Genomic DNA, 22,395 nt, shown 5'->3' on the forward strand with positions numbered 1-22,395 from the left:
GTATCTATGTGTTACTGTTTTGTTGTTTATTTTACTTGTGGGCAAACTGCATACTCCGAACAACAAAAATAAAAACTGCAGTATGCTTAGGAACCACAGACTCACGGCTGTTTTTATGCATTTTTAGTTATTTATGCAATACAGTTCAGATTTGTCCACTACCTTTAGATCAGAACATTTCTCAAGGCACTATACATGAGCCAACTCAGATAGTGTTTCAGATGAGAAGTGTTTAAAACTGAAACAGATTGACTGTTTCTGTTGTAAACCCTAAAACAGAAACACGGGCTCACTGATATTATAGGAAAGGAACTTTCACAAGTAGGTAGCTTAAAAGTTAAAGATTTTTTATATTTGAGACTATGAATAACAATGATGTGTTCCCTCAGGAGGGATCCTGGCAGGAGATCTCCTGAGAAAAGCTCAGAAGAATGACTTGATTTCATTTCCCAACATGGGACAAAGGTTGATGAACTGTCACTTACTTGCTCTTTATAAAGTGTACAAAAAATATACTTTCTGGTTGACAAAAATAAAACTGCATAGGATATTGAGCCAAAAAATGTAAACAGGCATATGGATATTTTACTCATTTAAGCATCTGTACAATAATATTTTTAAACAGTAGTTATTCTTTTTACTCAAGATAGTTCCTTACTCAAGTAACTTCTCCAGTACCGTTCTTGGCTCACTGAAAGACTTCATTTAAACTATATTGATAAAAAAATCGTGTTTACAAATTGCTTAGTTAAAGATGATTTACATGACTTGTTATTCTCCCAGTCAGGGGTTGGTTGATCTTTAAGAACACGTTACCACCATTACAATATATTTTATTTTTACTAATATCCATCCAGTCTGAACTTCTATAAATACATTTAATTGAGATTTACCAAAATTACTCTCTATGGATAAAGAGGTTTGAGATCGCGTTTCCTGGATACCTTCTTTCGCTGACTTTTTCGATTGTTTTATTTGTTGTTGTTTTCAGCGTAAATTAAAAAAAAAATCCGGACTGAAGGGGGTGGCCACCAGATGGCTCCTTCGGTCTTGTTTTTTTTTTTTTCCAGCAGGTTTGACCTATTTGAGCAATGACAATTTCCTGTTGGAAATGGGAGCAAGGGGTTGAGTTGCGAATGTGTGGACAGTGTGTGTGATCAGCGCAGTTTTCAGGATGTGGTGAGAGAGGGAGGTACGGTCTCTTCCCAGCTGAGAAAGGAGGGAGTTTGACATACGCCATGCAGTACAAACCTTACGTTTCCGAACTGAAGGATTACTGATGCCACACACGGAAACCAGAGGGAGCCCAGCAAACGACAGCTGACAGTGAAAATATATATATACAAAAACTGCCTATCCAGGAACGTGAAGTAGCTCAACACAGCCCCCTTTTACAGGGGGCAAGGGAAGGCACTGCTGTGGAGACATCTGCAAAGTGTTTGGATCAATCGATGTAACATTAACCAAGAAGAAAGGTTTACCAGAAGAGTAATTATGGCAGCGTCCGAGCTCTTATCTGGCCGCAACTAATTTAAAACAGGAAAAAAAAAACGTGGGTGTTTCAAAGTATTTTGTAGTCGGGGGGGCAACGCCGCCAACAGTGTAGAATACTTTTGCGATTGTTTTCTTGCGAGCAGCTGGTTTTGAAACTTTTTGGAAAGGGCTGGAGATGAGTGGCGAAACCACAAACAACGCGCCGCACGACGCAGGACAAGAGGGGCAAAGCGAAGCCACCAGCGCGGCGGACTCCGCACCTGGAGCCCCGGTGGATGGTGCCGAGGAGCCGCAGTCCGCCGCTGTAGATCTTACGCAGGCGTTGACGGGGTTCGCCAAAACGTTTGTCATCATTTTTCCCATCTACGTCTTGGGGTATTTCGGGTTCAGCTTCAGCTGGGTGCTGATCGGACTGGCGGCGTTCTTCTGGTGGAGGAGGAATAAAGGAAGTAAATATTCCCGACTTAACCGGGCTTTGGCTTTCCTGGAGCACGAAGAGAGGACTGTTAGGCAGAGTCTGCCAACTTCTGAGTTACCACCATGGGTGAGTGACCTTTCACTGTGTTAGGTGGACGTATCAATGCTCAGTACTGTGCGTTCTTAACAGTTGGGTGACCAAGTTTGCTTAAAGATGGTTTTGATCTCGTCTCCATCATCCATTTTTTTTTAACATTGACAGCTCCATGTCAGAGTGTTGTTTTCCAGAAATGTGTTGACATTCAAAAGCTTGTCACGCATTGAAAGTAATGTACTGTACTCTAGGCTCCTAATACCTTTCCCACGCATGCAGGTACTACTGTATATAATATCGATAGTAACATTAAATTGGCATAGCTTTGGATGCCCCAATTGCTAGTTTTGTGGTTTGTGAAATGACCTTAGATATTTGTACTCAATTTCGAAAATGTTACATTGATCCTTCAGTGGAAAGATAAATGGTTTCTTTGAAATGTTCGCTCTTTTGTATAAACAATTGTGATGATGCTGAAAGTACAGTAAGGCAGCCTCAGATTGTCAAAACAAATATGCAGTGTTTTTAATCTATCTCGGCCGCGTTGTCATCAGCTGTAGGCATGTACTGTATCACGAACAAAACAGTGTTCCGTAACAATTTTTCAAAACCTTTTTTAGTGGATTCAGGACTTCAAGGTCATTTTTTGAACGGCTCATGAGGAGTATTCTCGGTATTGGTTGACTTTTGTCTTCAGCGCCTCACGTACCGTATACTCAAAATGTTCCGATCCTCAAACCTCGTTTTGCCTGTTGTATTTGACTGTATAGTACGTTGTAAGACTGATTGTCAAAACATTATGCAATTAAACCACGACTGACAACACTTAACAATGTGAGAGGAAGGAGTTGTTTCGTCGCTCCATGCATGGTCTAAGTAAGGTATGCGCTTTGGATGCTGACCCTGAGGCAGAATTTAGGTTTGTGAAGTTTGATTCAGCATTCGTGCGTGTAGGTTTTACATGACCAACACAAAACAAGATGATGTACTGTAATAATGGTTTGTTTTGCTCTTTCAAAATCCCTCAACCTATTTTGAATATATCAAATTTGGTGACTTAACAATCGAAAGGGACAGAGAAGAGTTCCTTCCCGATCAGGCCTGAAGTGTGAAAATGTTCACAAAACTTTGGAAATGGTGCGAGTATTTGCCGTGAATGGTGAACGTTCTCACCTGAATTACTCTGGTCCTACAGATCAGCACTGCTTGTTCTGAATTATACCTGCATCCTAGTTTATGGTGCATTTGCAAACTTCATTAATAACATTTCTAAATGTGTGCTGATCCACACATCTGAAAGTATGGTTAGTAAATTACAACATATTTTAGTAGAATACAGAACTTGTGACTTACAGTATAATTGTTTTGGATGTTTGGTTTTTCCCCAAAATGTGCTGGGTGTGTCAAGATTCATGTGACAATCATGTGATGACAATTTTAACTCCTTTTCTGTCTTGTCCACCTATTTCTTCTTTGAAAATTGGCTTCATTTAAAAAAAAAAGACCTTGGCCAGCAGTGAAATGCAGGCTGTGCTCTGGGTGTCAAGGATTTCAGAAGTAGGTCAGAGGTTTGCCTATATTGCTCTGGCCACAAAGTTGTAATTTGGCAATGCAATGAGACTGTATTTTTTGCTTAGCTAAAAATAACCATGCAAATCATATGACCTGTGTGACAGTGTCCTCCTGGGTTTATTCTTATCACTGTTTAGAGTCCTACTGTGTTTACACTGATCTTCAAAAGATCATGTCTAAAGGATAGGTCAGTCAACTTTCCAACCCCAAACTCGCGTGACCCAGTTATTGATTTCAGCATTTAAGTTTCGTTAACACATTTTTGGCTTGTTTTAGTGATCTGTGGAGTAGAAGAAATTTCAGTTTTTCTTAAACCAACCCATGGAAAACATGCCAAAGTATTGGAAACAACCTTAAGACATTTTAAAGTGATTATTCCTTGCTTAACATTCAATTTTCTGTGGTCAAACCTACAGGAAGCTTCGATTCTATTTTTTATACGAGATTTTTTTATTTTTATATCTGTTCAGCTACTAGCTAGTAGCTATTCGACTACTGAGTGCTGCTACTTTTAATAAGAAGAATAATTTGTAAAATGTTATCAGGTTACCTAAGTCAGTGTTTTCAACAGTGTCCTTTTCTGTTACGGTATCTGAACAAAACATTTTATTCGACAGGTGTACTGTAAATGGATGTATACACTATTTGTACATCCATTTGTACATATATTATACAGTATACAGCAACCTGACAAGGCATAAAAAAGGTCACAGTCCAGGTAACTGTAACTGTAAGGTAATTTCAATACATTTTTCCTTAACTGTCTTCACCTAACTTTCCTTAACTGTCACAGCTTTCTTTGTATCTAGATTTATTTTTGTTCTGTTCTTTATCATGTCTGAAGTAAGGTTCAGCATTCTGAATACAAATAGAAATTTTCTTTTCCCATAGTTCTGAATATTTATAGATGTCGGAGTCTGTATTTTTTAAAAATATATTTCCTTTTTGATGTCACTGTCAGAAAATGTTTTGCAGCCTGCCTGTTAGAAATTCCAATTTGTGGTCTCCATTTGTCCAGAACTTGTTTTGTAGGCTGTCTTCTTATCAAGTACTGTAGTCGAACCTTCATGTTTGAAGTCTTGTAGAGTACCAGAAAGAAAGTGGTGTTTTGCACATAAAGTATGTTTTTTTTTTTCATTATAACTAGTGAATTGTGGTTTTCCTTTTCTGATAAATATACATTTTGTGCAATCAACACATTGAATTTCACAACATTTTGAAAAGTGGATACCTTCTCGTTTCAAATGTTCATACATTTGTATGAACATAAGGCTGTTGTATTTCAGTTTTCTAAACACCAAAATTAGTTGTACTTCTGACTTAAAAAGCACACGTTTATCGCTTTCTGCAAAATAAGGATTGCCCTTTCGTAAACCCTCATTGCAGCTTCAGTGTGATTGTCATGATCATACAGTATGTAGGCCTTAGTGTCGTGGGCTTCTAATAGATACCTACAGTACATATGCATAATATATTGTCCAAAAACATAAATTATTTTCTTATTTCTTAGAAGTGTGGTTGTTGTTAATGCTATTATCGGAAACTGAATATATGGCTCACAGACTTAAGCTGCCTGAAGCAGACCAGTGCGAGAAGCGATTTGCAGTGTCCATGCAGCTGTCCACTGAACCAGTATTAGACTAAGCACCTTCCAAATACAGCTTCAAACAATAGAGGCTCTGGTTTAAATTAGGCTCCATGAAGACATGCCTTGAATAACCTGCTCTGTTATTTTAAGCCTAAAAGTGGTGACCCAGTATATTTATGAGGGAAAAGAGTACATGTGGACCATACATTTACCTATTCAGTGTAACACAATTTACCCAACAAATTAGGTTGTGTTATTCGCCACACATAGTTTGCTAAAGTGTATTTTACTCAAACATCAAAGGTCTTTATGAGCAGTAGTTGTCTTCTGTATTAACCAATGGTAACATTCAGTGGTCTTTTGTTTTCAAAGACCACTGAATGTTACCATTGGTTCTTGCCAGTGCTTTGATTGTTTCAAATACATCGGTTTGCATTACACAGCTTTCTTTCACACAGTTCTTGAAGTGATAGAGTGTCTTGCCTCCCCTTTCTGCCACCTGCCTAGAGAAGTCAGCAGAAGTCTGAATTTACTCTCTGTTGGAAACTTCACTTTCTAACACCTGTGTGAACTGTTAACCAAGATCCTTGATTTTTATTTTGTCTCGCTCATAAATTGAGTAGAATACTTTGTATAGGTTTTTGTAATGATTCATGTTTAATAAGACGTTTAATGTGAGAAGAACTGCCCAGTTTTTAAAGTACCAAGGCTCTATGCTCTGGTGGAACTCTCTGCTTGCTGGTTTTCATTTCAAATGAAATTTCAACTCCAGCAGCCATATCACCCTACAACTCACAACTGGCAGCCCACTGAAGCTCAGCAGGTGTGAGCCTGGTCAGTACCTGGATGGGAGACCTCCCGGGAAAAACTAAGGTTGCTGCTGGAAGTGTTAGTGGGGCCAGGAGGAGGCACTCACCATGCAGTCTGTGTGGGTCCTAATGCCCTAATATAATGACAGGGAGACTATGCTGTAAATAAGGTGCCATCCTTCGTGTGAGGCATAAAACCGAGGTCCTGACTCTCTGTGGTCATTGCAAATCCCAGCTCGTTTCTCGAAAAGAGTAGGGGTGTTACTCCGGTGTTCTGTTCAAATTTCCTATGGGCCTTACCAATCATGGCCTCCTAATAATCCCCATCTATGAATTGGCTTCATCACTCTGTTCTCCTCCCCACTGATAGCTGGTGTGTGGTGAGCGTACTGGCGCACTAGGGCTGTCGTCGCATCATCCGGGTGGGGCTGCACATTAATGGTGGTGGAGGGGAGTCCCCATTTACTATAAAATTCTTTTCCCTCTCAAGAAAAGGCTGGAGGAGATCATTGGATCAATTAGCTACTTACAGTCTAATGAAATAAATAGATAAATAATAAATAATACTAGCCTCTTTTGCAGCCTTTCTTGTGTTTCTGTGTACTCTACATGTGATGGATATGTCCATTGAGATTCTATAGGGTAACCATGTATTGTTTTCGTAACTTGGGAATGGTGATGTTCAGTTTTGACATGCAGTTAAATCTACCTACTGTTTCTAAGAAATTAAGTCATTATCTAGATATGATCACTAATGTTTTCTTTCCTGTTGTCAACAATAAGGAATCATGTTGCAGCCTGTTGGCATCTTAGAAAGGTACTGTACAAGTAAAACAATATTTGCTGCATTCGTTATGAATGCATGTGAATTAGCAGCATTCAGGCAAACAGGGCCAGTCAGCACCTTTCTTTTTGTGACTGGCTGCCAGAGAAACTGTAATAGGATTGTCCTGGTGATTCCAAGAAGGACGCCCTAATTAAATTTGATGGGAAATGATATGCCAGCAGTTTAAGGAAGGAGTTTCAGGTAAATTATAAAGGAAACCAGCAGGTCTCTTGGGATCCTCCATTCAGCACAGTAAGTGGTCAAATAATGAAGTTTACTGCCCAGTCATTTTTGTTCATCTTGGTTAAGATTTAATTGAAGTTTATTTTTGTAACATGATATATGAGATCCTGTTTTTAGATATTGGATAAGTGAAGGTCACTTCAAAATCACATTTGTTATTGGGATCTTTCACTACGCATGTGCCCTGAAATATTTACTACACAATAATGTATCTCTAGAATTTAGCCATTTCCTGCTGTTTAAAGTAATATGTCTGTGTTCTGAAATGGTCCTTAATATGATATACTACGTATGTGGACAAGGAACTGTCTTTAAATCAAATTTAAATATCTGTTAATATATGGTGATCAAAATTCTTATTTACCTTATTTCCACGCAGCTATTAGCTTATAACCCAGTAGGCAAGTTTGCCTTCAGCTTTGTTACATGGTGCTCACAGATAAACTGGACAGATTAATATGAGTTATAGTGCAGGTGCAGTACAGTTGTCCTCTGACGAGCCCAAAGACATAGGGCGAGTGTGGTACAGAGGATTATTGGGTGAAAGAAGATGGTTGTCTTCTTAAATAACCAAAAGAAGATTAGCAGATTCAATTCTAACTCAGTTACGATGGAAACCTAATTAATGTATGTTCTATTATACAAAGAAGTAACCTTCATAGCATTGCAAGATCTCACATTGGACATTTCCCCAGGCCTTTAGCTGTTCAGCAGGTTTGTTTGTGTGTTTTCCAGTCAAGAGCTGTGAATTTCTACTTTAGTACTGAAAATCTGTCTTGGTTGTTTTTTTCCATGGCCTTGCAGTAGTGTTCAAAGCGTGGAAAATTATTCCACCTCCTCAGCCTTCCAACACCTTGTTCCACAGCCTTTAGTTGTACGCCTCTGGGTGTGTCTCCTAATTAGGTGGGGGTTGGTTGTGACAGAAAATGAGGTGTGTATTCATGTTATACTGTGTACAGAGCTAGAGAGTGAGAAGTCTAAAACCTATTCTTACGCAAACAGCGATATCATAATATCTTTCAGATGTTTTAAATATATTTAAATACTTCAGAAAAATATTCTTAGCAGAGCTGCACATTTGCGTCGTCTCAGATATCTTTCTTTACTTCTGAAAAATAAAGCTATATTATATCGGATGGCTGTATATAGGAGTAGAACCATGCAAACTATGCATGCCTAGAAAAAGCAAGCCAGCAGTCCTGGTTTGTATGTGCCACTTTACACATACCTGGCATTTACTGACCTAGGCTGGCTGTAATGTGTCAACCCCACCCAAGACTTGCTGCGCATAACAGAATGTGAGTTAGTGGCTGTGAGGTTTTGGGTGTGATCCTTGTTTCTAAAGCAAAGGAACTGAAAAACAGCAGTTTGACGAAAGGCACACATTACTTAATGCAGCCTTTTTGTTTCTGCACTTGCCAAGAGTTTTATTAGGGTTTTCAGTTAGAAAACGGAACAAAAAAACATTTCAGATACAAATATTGAAAATTTTGGTATTTAGAAATTGTTGTTTTGGATTTTTATGCGTGAATCAGTCATATCTCTTTGCTTTGAAGGTATTACTAAATCAATTCAATTCAGCTCAATATTCTCAACATTACACTAAAGCCACAAACCATTTTTTGCAACCGTGTAATAAGTACATTGTATCACCATGACATCTACTGTACAGCTGACTCTGAAAGGTACATGATATCTGATTGGGATAATTTTCTTTTACTGAACTGGAGTGTGGTTTTAGACATTAGATTCCAAGTAGCAATACTGTATATAGACTAGTATGTATTACAAGTTACTTGCTTGGTCCATCTGCCTTTTCATTCAGGTTTATATATAATTCCTTTTAAAATTCCTTTTACTGCATCTAGTATATTTAAACTTTGAGCAGAGTGCCATAGTTCACATTGCAGTCTGGTCAACCGTTAATGGAAACATTGAGAATGAAAAGACAAAGACTCATCATCCCAGCCAAGAGAAGTTTTTCAGATTCTAACCTAGGAAATATTTACTGTTTTTTATCTAAATGTGCCTGCCTAAATAAAGCTGGTTTATTGGTGAAAATCTTGCATTGTAGAGTCATGGTGTGCAAATCTATTAATACAGTATATAGAATCTGCAGTAAGGCTTCAGTGGATATGTAGAATATGAACAAATACTCAATCTTTTAGTGACAGGGGATCACATCAATTCCATCAATCAAGGAAACTCAGAGCCCATGCTGGAAACATAGGGTGCAAAGGAGGGTTGCATTCTGGATGGTTTGCCAGTTCATCACAGGGCACATATGGACGACTGTGAGACACAGTGTCTTTAGAAAGCTGGTGGGAACCAGAGGGAGTGATGAACACACATGCTGTACACAGATGATGCCCCAGTCCAGAATTGAATCCAGGACCGGAGAACTCTGCCACTGCACTGTGCCATCTTCAGTATTTTTTTTTTCCCAACTGACATGTAACGTTTTGCGTTCGATTTGTGTTCGGCGGACATGGACTAGTTCTTGCCTTGCTTGTTTCTTCTTCTGGGGTTCTTGTGAAAGACACTGAAAGATCGTTGCAAAGTAGCAATGAAGCATGACGGTTCCTGAATAAAGCGCGGCGTACATGAGTCTTTGTGGTTTTTGCAAATTAAAGCCATTGAAGGAAAATATGTGACGTAACCCAATGGGCTAAATGGACCCATTGTTGTTCTTATCACTCTCTCCATGAGATGAAGCATGTGCATGCTGTACAAAGGTACAAAGGTTCTTTTGGGCAGCGAACAAGAGTGTGAAAACTGCCTCCAGCCAACTGAAAAAGCTTGGTGTACCTGATGTGGAATCTGTATTGGTCGTGTTTCAAAACTTGACGCAAGTTTCAAAACTTCTCACGTCAAAATATTTTGTGCTTTCTATAGCCATTTAAAAATTAAATATCGCAATAGCAGTAAAGACATATTAAAACCAACTCAGTAAAATATGGCTTTATCTTGAATGTAATAGTTTTAATAGCCGAGAACATAATACTACCTTTGGTTTTTGTTCTCATTGTCCATAAGTAGTCCATACATTGTAATGTAGTTTCCTGTATTTGGCAGTGGTAAGCACAAAATTGATAGTTTTAGTCCAAAACACATCTAGACATGCAAATACAAATATTGTTATATTACACCACCTACTGTAATTGCATAAACAGTTCATATATTTTGCCAGCAACACATTAATTTTAAGCCTCTTTGGATACATGAGATGCACTGTACATCTGTGCAACAGGAATTCTTATCTGCAAATATTTCAGTTAAACTTGGAAAGCAATTTCAGTACTCTGGAACCTTCTGCAAAAATACTGTTGACCTACACTGAACTACAAGATCACAATTATATGCTCAGACCTACCTAGTGGAGTTGTTTATGAATGTTTGGTCGCATTCACACGTGTAGCCAGTCTAGTCCTTTATTCATGACAAAGGCTTTCCAGTGCTTTGCTGTCTTTGAGATGACATTCAACAGCCCACTTCTCAGTTAAAAAATGCAGAAAATGCAATAATGTACCAAAGGGGTCCTTAACATTAGTCCTGGAGGGCACTGGGTGCTCTTCTGGAATACATTCTGATGAACTATTAATTCTGTTAGCAATCAGCTAAGAGGATGTCCTAATTTAACAGTTTATTCTTACATGGATTTTTATCTTTAATAAGGGAGGGAATGTTGCCCTGGAAGATCAGAGTTGAGGAACGATAGTATACTGGATGTTCAAGGGCTCAGAAGTATTACATGCCATAACCTAAAGTGCACAAAAAAAAATTGTAAATAAAATTAAGAAGACTAAACAATGAAAAGTAAAGGTTCGTGAGTGAACCTTAACCCACATTATATAGTCAATGGCAAATTCCAAAAGTGCAATTTAATGGTAGCTGTGCCTGTCATTGTCTGCTTCTCACAGCTTGATGGAATGCTGTCATGCATAGTGGGCCTGAAGTTTACAATTTGTGGGTAGGATGAACTTTATTGCATACACACACAGATAGAAAAGGGTGCATTCGGTTTTTGCTTATTGAATTTGGTAGACTAGTGCCCACTCAACTATATCATCTTAATCACAGTAAGATGATATTGTGGTTTATCTAAACTTGAATACTTAAATGGGTATAATATAGTGGTTTATCTAAACTTGAATACTTAAATGGGTATAATTGGTAGTACTAGGCAAAATGTTGCTTATAAGTGTGTGGTGCGGTGGTTTTTAATTCAGTGAGAACAAGCTACGGTTCACCAGCCCAGTCTTGATAGGATATTCTTGATTTTAAGATTCTGGATAGAAATATTCATTTTGTTCTATAATGGTTGATGCATTTTTTTTTTCCATTTACGTATGGCACATCAGTTTTCGTCATTTTGCTTCTTATTGTATCTTGGGTCTTTCTGTTACTTCCTTACAATGCCCATTTAGATTAATTCTAGGCATGTTGTCTGCCGATTCTGTACACCCAGACCTGTTTAGCCAAAGTTTAGTGTGTGGGACCTTTGGGGGAAGGATGAGGTTTCTGGCTTGTAAACACACTGAAAGACCAAGCGCAATGCACAGGACCTGTGAGAAGGCTAGAAATTACAAGGAAGCCAAACACCAAGGGTAGGCAGCTCTGTTCTTCAGGGGCCAGAGTTCTGCAAGCTATACAGAGACCTTTTCATTAACAACCGAATATAACCCCAAAAAGCAGGTGGTTTCAATTAGGACATATTTAGCTCAAATAAGTAATTAAGATCAAAGATGGAACAAAAACCAGACGACCTGTAGCACATCAAGGACCGACTGGCACATGTTCTGTTTAGCACTGGAGAGGTAAACAGACCTGACAAAGATAGGATAGAGTTTGCTCTGTACTTCTTTTTATAGTTCTAGGTTAACTATGTTTGTTTTGGTCATACTTTCATTATGCATTTTTTTAGATACCACAAAGGAATTACTTTTTTCTGACATTTCAGCATGTTCAGGATGATATCGTAGCTTGTTGAGCTTAGTAGTAGCTTTTCTCTGGTACACTAAAATTTAAAGCATTAAAACATCCTGTCATTAAGATGAGCTTTAAACTTGATGTATTCCGGGGTCTGTGTTGAATAAGATTTCTGTTCTTTTAAAGCATTATCACTGTTTATGAGTTTTGTCACATTTGTGAGGTATTGAGAACCAGCTGCTGGGAAGACAGGGTGATGATAAGTGAGAAGCAGCTCACTTTGTTTTGTTCTTGGTAGAGTTTTAGTGTTTTTAGCTAGGAAACGGGATTGGCAAAAGGGTTGGTTGAAGCAACAGCACCAAAACGTAAAGGCAAAGAATGCAGAACACTAGTTTTTGTTAGATCTCAATGACGTAAAAACAGAAAACCTCTCCAACTTTCTGTTGCTCTGTGGCTACAGCTACTGTACCTCTACAAATCAAGCCTGCCCGTTGTCCTTTCAAATCTTGAATCAAATATACATGATTCCATTTTTTATTCTTCTTTTCTTCGAAAATCTCCTTTCGAGATCATAAAAAATTAGGGAGTAACACTAAACCCATTACCAAAGGCCTATGACAACAGGAATTGCAGTTTTCCACTGCTGAGATGGGAGAAACCGTGACTATGACGACAATTGCCCGGGTGTTTCACAAATCTGGGCTCTATGGGAGAGTGACCAAACAAAAGCCAGTTTTGAAAACGCGTCATCCTGAGAACATCATCCCTACTGTGAAGCTTGGCGGGTGCAGGGTCGGGAAGACTTGTGAAGATAAAAGGCAGCAAAGTACAGGGAAATTCTGGAGGAAAGCCAGCTGCAGTCTGCAAGAGACCTGGGATTTGGGAGAAGGTTCATCTTCCAGCAGGACAATAACCCAAAGAGATGGAGCCAAAGCCACCTGGAGTGGCCTAAAAACAAAGAAGGCAGTGTTCTGGAGTGGTCTGCTCAAAGCTCGGACCTCAATCCAATTGAAAAACTGAGGCAGGAGTTGAAAATTTCTGTTCACCCAATGGTCCGCATCCAGCCTGAGAGAGCTTGAACAGCAGCGTAAAGAAGAATGAGCAAAGATTGCTGCAGTGTGCAGCTGTGCAAAGCTGGTAGACTTATCCAGTAAGACTCCTGGCTTTAATTTCTGGCAAAGATGCTTCTACCAAATATTGATTCAAGGAAAGTATTTATGAGATCAATTATTTTCTCTTTTTCACTGTGACATTACAGAATATTTTGTGTTGATCAAAGGCAAAAAAATTCCAGTTAAAGACAGTACCTCATGTATCTTACAGTATGTACTTATGTAAATACCATATAGGACAGACTTTGTAGGACAGTATTTGTGTGATAATTTTCTTTGTGGTTATGTCTAAATAGACCCTGGGTTATTGTATATGCAATGATGTATAAGAAACTGAGGGGGAAAAAAAGTTACTCACTCTTTTTATCATAAAATGGGGGCAGTTCTATTCTTATATACAGTAAACCACTAGAGAATTGCTGTTCTACTTTCTTATAAACCATTTTTACAAGTCCCTGAAGATGAGCAAGAGCAGAAAACGTAGTTTGCTTAAATAGTTCTCAGCGTGATTTTTCAAGGACTGCTAATTGATAAAGCCTTGTGTATTTATAGTCTATGCAGAGGGGCAGAAGCTTAATTATTGAGGACATTTGAGTAGATATATCGACTTGAGGCCTACAGTATATTGGTTCATACTGTAGGTTGCTTGTGTTAGGTCTTCAATACTGTTCTTGCTGATACATTCACTCACTGAGCTATGTAGGCTTACCTTTGTTAATTTACAGTTTTGCTAAGTAAATGCCTTATGGATAGATAGGATTTTTTTTTCAATTTATTGATGTAATGACTTTGTGTTTTTTGGCTTTCACAAATTGACATTATTTTACCTTTGTGACATTTATTCTGTCAGGTTGAAATCGCCATAGGACGCATTTTCAGTACTTGATTCTAAAGTTTTTAAATAATTTCAAAAGATGTACTGTTACCTTAAGATTTGTGAAAGCATCAAGAATGCGGGTTTCAATCTCGGAACTAAATAAACAGCAAGTTCTGTTTGTTTTTCTAGAAAATTTGAAAATGGGCAGGTTTGGAACTGTTGATCATTTCACAATAAAACAGCAGCATTGTTACTTGAAGGGTCAGTGCCTCATTGTAAAACCATTGGGGTGGCTCTTATTTCTTAACAGATGCATTGATCTTTAATGAAATGATTTGTACAAAATGCAACAGAAATTCAAATGAGCTGAATAATTTGACATTTTAATTTTTTAGAGCTGCAGAAACAACCTGCTGCGTGAAGTATGACTTGTTCCCTAAAAATAAGACCCTGGGTTATTTTGACACTCACACAGTCACACAGTAGTGTTCTAGGTCACAACTGCCGAAAGTCATGACTTCCCTAACATCGTGAATGTAAGTATATCAACATGAATGAAAGAGAACCTGACTCCTGCTTCATTGGCTGCCTAAAAAGAGCTTTTCGGGCCGTTGATCCATTGAGAGCTATAGAAATACGACACCTGCATCTGTGTTGTTTGAAGGAAGAGCATGTATCAGAGGAAAAGAATGTTCAGAGACAACATTCAGTCATGGATGCCTATTGCCCTCTTGACTAAGACTGTTCTCTGTCTAAAAACTAGAGTCTAGATCTAGGGAATCTAAACTGGTTGAGGCAGAGTCCTACTACAGCCAACAGTGTCAGCAGATTGGGAACATGTGTTGGTTATTGGCCAACTAAAGAAGACATTTTTTCAGTTAAGAGAATGCAGGTCTCAAAGAGCTGGAAGGTATTCAGAAGTAAATCGCATTCTTAGGTGATAACAATTAAATTCTTCAAATTGTTGGAAAAGTTTCTAAAACCTGCTAGACTGGCCAGGGTTGAAGATCTGTGGTGTAGATTCTTTGTTGACGAGTTGCTCATCTTATTATCATTGTTCATATTTTAATATTGCTGTTCTTTTTTATAATGTATTTATTTGTGATCAATGGAAATAGATTTTGATTAAATTACTGTTGAATGCTTCACATAAGGGTAACAAGGACTTCGATAAATGATTTCATCACTAGCTTTGTACCGTATTGTAGAAATCAAATATTGCTGTACACCCAAATAAAAAATATATACTGTATACTGTATATCAAACTGCCTTCTTCATCTAGAACCATAAGAATTTCTCATCTTTACTCATTTTGATCAGTCATCTAAAAGTGGCATACAAAACAGAAACAGACATGGTGCACCTTGTTAAAGAAATCATAAAACAGAACTTGGGCTTTAAAAAGTATTGTAGTTTCCTTTCTAAAATAACACTAATGGTGAATCATAGATGCCCAGAATTTGTGTGTTTCTTTTTTCACTGTGCAATGTGCAGTAACTCAGAGTTGCACACATTTTAATATGGAGGCTCCTCCAGACCATTTTGATCAGGAAATAGCTTAAACGTGAGTCACGGACTGGCTTACTCCCCATCCAGATCTTGCAATTGGTTTTGTTTTTCCTACTTTGAATTGAAAGGGAAAATTCTTTCCGAAACAGCACACACTGTTGATTATACCACAATACCCCCAACACAAACCTTTCTGTGCTTAAGCTGTAAGTCTTGATGAGAGTGATATTTGTGTTCATATTAGATTTATCAAAAGTAATTCAGTATTTAGCAGGCTGTAGCTGAATTCCCAAGGTTTTTAAATGGCACAGCTTGATCGTGGACTCAATGTATCTGTGAAGAAAAATTACAAATTGCAAAAATTAAAAAGTTACAAATTCTTGCTTCAGAATGTTTTGAAAAAAATCATTCTTAATATAATATGCATAAAACGATTGTATTATTTAACAAAAAAAGGCCTTATTTTTTATAAATCCGTTTTGTTGTTATTAAATCTTACATTATACAGAGGTTGTTTCCATTTTTGTCCTCAACTAACTGCATGTGGGAGGTTGAAGTAAGATGTCTTGTTCATGCAGCTATAGTATAGTAATTTACTGTACACTCGCTCTTCAGGGTCTCTTGTTTTTCAGCCAAAACACTTGTTTCAGGCGTTTCCTTGTTGCAGTTTTGCCAGAGGTTTAGACCTTAGATTGTTACTTAAAACTACCTGATAAGATTAATTAATAAAACATGGCTCAACTGAGAAACCATCTGTTAGAATCAATTATTTAGTGCAGCAAAATAGGTGTGGAGAGAGTAGCGAATAGCGAGTAGCCCTTATGGTGGAATAATGAGCTGTTCTGAAACACCGGTTTGTATTATTCAGGATGGGCACTGCTACAATTGTTGTGTTAATTAATCCTTTTCAAATTACCTTTTCTGTGAAAGCCCTGTCTAAAAATATTGACTGTGTAACTACAAAATACACCAAGTTTTAAGAAGTTTTTAAAGTTTTGGAAAGGGGTGAATTAGTTGGTTCTCGGTTTAGCTGACTTGTGCTGTTGAAAGGTTTGTATTGCCGTTTAGAAACGAGACTAACTACAGATGAGAGCAGTGTTCTGGGCTTGGAAAGCTGTACTTGTTTCAGCAGGACTGTGTCACCATGAAAGATATTGACCAGCTGCAGTTTACTTTTGCAGTTAAGTTTCTCAATATATGGATCATGGGCTGAGCACTAAGCCTTGATTTGTTTGTTCATTCTGTTGCAAAATAAGCATTTTGAAAGCATGTGTTCTGGTATCTATCTTAAAGTGTGTATTAATGGGGTTTCAAAAATGAATATGAAACATTTGTGTTTATTTAGTTGGCTGGCACCAAGGCTTTTTGCCATGAATTCAAATGCAAGATACATCTAGTAATGGTAGCTTGTAAAAAAATAGCAGTGTATTGCTAGGATGAACAATCTAATACATCCCATACAGTGTCAATCTAATGCAATAAGACTCTCCAGTGAAATAGGCTTTTTTTAGCAGATATAGTAAGGGTAATTGTACAGGATATTTTGCATTAAGCTATGCAGTCTGATAAGAGGTTTTTGTGATCTTCTGAAGTCGATAGTGTAAGCACAAGCTACTTAAAATTAGTCTTGTTTTGGGTGTGGGTGCCACAGAATTAACCCAACTCCTTGTTCACAAGTATGATGGGATAGTTGAACCTAAAGTATCATATCAGAGTATCACGCACAGTCACAGTGTGTGAGAGAGCTCGGTATTGTGTAATACCAGTGATAATGGCATCATTATAATTGCAGCGTTTTTGTATTGATTTTTTTCCTAATTACATGCTTCATTTCAAGCATATATTGTAGGAAATCTACTGCTTATGGAAGCACTCCAGGTGCCGAATACTTAGAAGCTAGGAATACTGTAGATATAATTAATTTTAAGCAATGAAGATTTAAAAAATGGAGCTGCTTTCATCAAAGTACTTAGGTTTTCACTTCGGTTTTAACATAAGGAATGAATGCAGTTATTCTTATTTTTACTGTTATTGTTAGCAGTCTGTTGACTATTTAATGCAAAGGTCATGTCTGCTCAGCACTGCTTAAGTGCTCATGTTGCCAGTGGTAATTTATCATCAAGGTGCAGGCTATGCCCCTTGTCAGGTAGCTGATTCTAGTTGAAAGAGTTCTGGTATGAGATGTGTCTCTCTGTTTCTGCGTAGTTTTAACTGAAATATGTTGGAATGTTGGAATTTGAGAGGAAGGAATTAACCAGAAAGTGATTACAATGTGTATTTGTGTAGGATTTAAGCTTCTAGTAAATAAAATATGGGGCACAGATAAATATGAAGTTGCTATCTTGTCGAATGATGTTATATAAGTAGATATTATATACTAGGTGACATAACATGCATATTATTTTGTACAATTGTTGCTGTTTTACATTCATAGTAAAAGTTTCATTTATTGCTTTCTCTATAAGCATTTCACTTTAAAAAAAAAAATTGTTTCTGAATTCACACCACTGGACATAAACTCAAATATAAGAAAAAAAAAAACTTAAGATAAATACATAAGTGTCAGATTGCACAATACTGCTACGGTACTATTGGCCATCATATTAACTTTAAAATACATAGTAACTTTAAAATACTTTTATTGCTATTTTATTTGTTCTTTAAATTCACCACAGAAAAAAAAATCTAGGAATGTTTTTTCCCCCAAAAGAAATGATACAAAATGCAAAAGATGTAGTCTTGTTCCATCTGACACATCTGTATTTCTTTGTAGACTTATTAAATACTGGCTAAAAATAGTTATTTTTAAATAAATAGCTAATTATTTTAGTCGCACAGATACTTGGGATTTCCTAAAATCATCAGGTGCTCTGTGTTTGGTATTTGTGTTGAGGTGAGATTACAAAAGTGAAATTACTAGGAGTCCATATAAACAGCCATTAAAAACATTACTTTTATTGACGCAATTAAAGGCAGTCAGTTGGTGAAAGAAGTGTCCCTAAGAATAAGAATAAGAATTCAGCAATCAGAAGACTAGATGAAGCCAGGAAACTGGGTCTGTGAGTGACCAGTCACACCCTGGAAGTCAGAGGGACTGGCTACACTGGGCCAAGACCTTTACATTTATTCTAGTGCATATGTGTCAGCCAGCTTGTGTTGAGACTGCAGTAACAACTGTGTGACAAAATGAAGGAAGAAATAACCTGCACATCAGCCGAATGACTGTAGTTCAGAAAACGATCTGGGTCATTCCGTGTCAAATCGAAGAACATGTTAAAATGCTACCAGGCTTCTCAGATTGGGAAGGAAAAAAGTAAAATGTTGGTCAAGGTGATTTGTCTTGTGAAAAATCTGAAATTTGAGTGGTTACCTCTTAACTGTTCTGGATGTCTGCCTTTATATCCAGGTGGAGCCATGCTTTTTAACTCCCCCCCCCCCCCCCCCAAAAACATAACTTTAAAATCGGAATACTTTCGGAATATATATATGTTACAGCCTTCAAATCATACTCCCTGTTAGATTTTTAGTGATGAAATCTAAACCTCATATCAACAGAATTGGAAAACGAAGGAGGTCATCAAAGGATTGCAAAGGAGTGCAAATAGTAAAATAGAATGGACTGCACATTGTATCAATCTGAGATTTACACCTAAGGGGGTCATACCATAGATTTATTTTCAAATAAAAAATGCATAAGTTTCTCTATAATTTGGTTTAAATGATTAAAACCATTAGGAATGACTGCAGGGTTTTTGTACATCATTATATTTTCGGATATTAAAACGCTGAGTAGCTAATGTGTTTTTTTTTCCCATTCCAGGTTCACTTTCCAGATGTAGAAAGAGTAGAATGGTTGAACAAGGTAAGAGAGATTTAAATGTCCTTTAACTTTCAGCATTTTCAGGGGTAGGAAAGAACTGTGTCTTGGTGTATTATTTTAGCAGTGCTGTGCATTCTCTGACCTTGTTAAAGCTGTGGATATAAATAGGCTACAATCTAGAGCTCTGTTGCCCATACAGACACACAGATGTCCCTTGATACTATTTTATGTGGGAAACTGATCTGTTTTCTCTGCTGAGCTTATAGGTGTTTTGGCTATTTAGGTCACTTTTTTTTATCCTGTCAGATTATTTGCCAGTTCTAGTTTCCCTTCAAAAAGATACTGCTGTTTTGCCCATCAGATTCAACTCACAAACATACAGTACACGCTGTGCCTTTAAGACTGTGTTGTAGGCGTAACAGTGCTAGGAGCCATCATTGCACACGATAACCTAGTGACCTTGAATGTTTTAAAACTTTGGAATTCGGTATTTCAGTAATCAGCTAAGAGGTCTTAGCCCAAGAGGGTTAACCTCTGTAAGACTATCCAAGGGAAATAGGGAATATGCATTCTGTAGCCTTTTTGGTTTTATTTTTACAGTTGATGGTATAAACATTCTGTAGTGCATGCAAACATGCTAAATTTAGTTTTACAGAATGTGAGAGAAGAAAAAAACTATCAGGCATCACGCGGTCTACCCCATTTCTTTCCCTTCATTACTTTACTGACAATTTTGTGCTGAGTGTTCCACACTCAATCCCACATGTTTTGGAGAATTGCGTCACTTTTTTAAACCTTAAGTTAAACCTTATTTCCGAGGCAGGATGCTTTTGCCATGATGTGGGCGTTCATTAATTTCAATTAATTCGAGACCTGTAATGACAGGATCTGTTAAAATCCTTTTTTTTTTTGCTGGTAACTCAGCAATAAATGGTTGTAATTAAATTGCTTCTCATTTCCCGTTTCAGACGGTGAAGCAGATGTGGCCCTACATCTGTCAGTTTGTAGACAAGCTGTTCCGGGAGACGATAGAGCCTGCAGTCAAAGGGGCCAACGCCCATCTCAGCACCTTCTGCTTCACCAAAATCGACATGGGGGACAAGGTGGGGCAAATAAGCGATACGTCATTTCACCCTTTCAGTTTACACCCGTATCAGGAATTGATCAGAAGCCCCCTTAACATTTTTTCCTGTTGGCCTTATGTAGTTATGAGCTCACACCTGAAGAAGGCTCCATGGCCGAAACGTTGTGTTTTCTTTCTTTTTTTAGCATGGAATAAACCTATTACTTGTTCCTTTGCAGCCTATGCATGCTGACGCAGCTACCCACCTGAACTAATATGTATGTAGATTCCATTGATCCTCCATACTTCTTTAGAACTCATTTATTTGATAAAGTTTTTACCTTGTTCAAAAACTAGACCCTAGACATTTGTTACTAAGTAGAGGTGTGTGCAGGTTTAGGTAGGGAGGTTATTTACCTGGTATGGGTTTATATAGCCAAAGTCTCAGTGTTTCTCCTTGGAAGTGTCTCAGAAGACAAAACCAGACCATTTGTGCAGCCTTCAATAGTAACCTGTACATGTATGTTTTGAATTTTTAATATGCCAAACTTCAGAAGAACTGACTGCTTGACTGCATGTGTTATGATGTTAGAAAAATAAACTGTACAGGTTTTGGATGATCAATAAATGTTTTTGGCTGTCCTGATTGATCATTCATGACATTAGCACTAAAATACCTTGCAAGAGTGTAAGTGATAAAGTGATTTAACCTTTCGAATGTCAGACCTGATTAAAATCGAGAAAGAAAAAGGAACTAATATATAATTCTTTTGTAGAGGGTAACACCTTTGTTCCCTCGTTATGTTGGAGGCTGGAATAAGTCGGCACACAGTCACTTGCTGTCTAGGGTGATCACTGTCAGCAGTTTCTAACCTGGCTTGATATTGCGGCCAAACATAATCTTTCAATAATAGGCTATGATCTGCGAGACCATGATGGTCCAGGTGTGATGGTCTGGATAGGAGTGTCTAGTGGCAACCCAAGTTCATGACACTGTGTTAATCACATCATGGAACCTCACTTGCCACTCATCCTGTGGGCTCATCCAGACACAGGAACATTCAAGCAGGTCCCAGCATATCCTCGTGCAACACGTATAGCAGTGGCTTTTGTTAATGATGAGCATGTGACAGTTATGTCACCGATGATCCTTCTCGCCAGATTGAGCTCTATTGATCATTTGCAGGATGAGTAGGGGTGGCATGGACTGGGGTTCAGAGACCAGTGAACAGGCACAAGCTTGTTCAGATTGTACAGGAGGAATGGGACAGAATCCCACAGGACAGCACCTGCAACCTAGTGCAGAGCATGTTGCACACTTGTACAGTTTGAATTGCTTCCAGCAGATTGCAACCACCCGGGACCAGGCTATGCCTTTCACAGTAAACAACCTGTTAATGACAAAATATTAATCGGTATAATGAATTTAACTGTCTGTTCATTAAAATGTTTGCTACAAATAATTGTAATTTTCCTAATCATTTCTGAATTTATAAACATAGTTATAAATGCTCTTTTGCTGCTCAGTATATACGTTTATCTGGCTATGCACAGTATATATATATAGAGCCAGTTTTTTTTTGCAGTAGTTTAATATAAGTAATTCTTCCTTTGAAAAACATTCTTAATCCCATTCAGGTTTTAAATGAAAAGCACTATTCTTAATCCTAACTCTCCCCTAGAGCAGAACATTTTGTTCTGTGTCCTATAATGTATGTAGGGCAGAATTGTACCACACAGGATGTTGTTTACAAGCTAATAGAAATTGTACCTGAATTTGTGCTGTTTTTTATTCTTTTAGCCCCTGAGGATAAATGGTGTTAAAGTTTACACTGAGAATGTGGACAAGCGTCAGATAATCATGGACCTTGAGATAAGGTAAAAGACAGCTCAGACTTCTTCAGTAGTTTAGTAAGCAGTTTTTCTGGTTACTTAGGAAGTATTCTAATTCTGCATAAAGTAGGATTATAATTCACATAATTCTGATACAAACAAAATTAAGGAAGATGTGAAAATCTTATTTACTATCTCAGTATACTGTTAATCTGACAAATTTAACCTATGAAGTTGGTTCATTTACAATTAAATACTAGAAACTATG

At 37.7% G+C, this 22,395-nt stretch overlaps 1 protein-coding gene across 4 annotated transcripts in view; it reads left to right on the forward strand.

Moving 5' to 3' along the window:
- Window positions 1-1,101: 1,101 nt before the first annotated feature.
- The window catches only part of LOC148833033 (extended synaptotagmin-2-A-like), a 65,678-nt gene continuing 44,384 nt past the window's right edge, over window positions 1,102-22,395 (forward strand). For all 4 annotated transcript variants that reach the window (XM_088918105.1, XM_088918106.1, XM_088918109.1 and 1 more), the window contains exons 1-4: window positions 1,102-2,038; window positions 19,232-19,273; window positions 20,200-20,334; window positions 22,096-22,172. In XM_088918105.1, the coding sequence (XP_088774231.1) occupies window positions 1,670-2,038; window positions 19,232-19,273; window positions 20,200-20,334; window positions 22,096-22,172 (623 nt within the window). In that variant the 5' untranslated portion in view covers window positions 1,102-1,669. The remainder of the gene's footprint in view (window positions 2,039-19,231; window positions 19,274-20,199; window positions 20,335-22,095; window positions 22,173-22,395) is intronic.

This window comes from Atractosteus spatula, chromosome 6 (genome assembly GCF_055471065.1).
Source record: "Atractosteus spatula isolate fAtrSpa1 chromosome 6, fAtrSpa1.hap1, whole genome shotgun sequence".
Classification (NCBI taxonomy): domain Eukaryota; kingdom Metazoa; phylum Chordata; class Actinopteri; order Semionotiformes; family Lepisosteidae; genus Atractosteus; species Atractosteus spatula.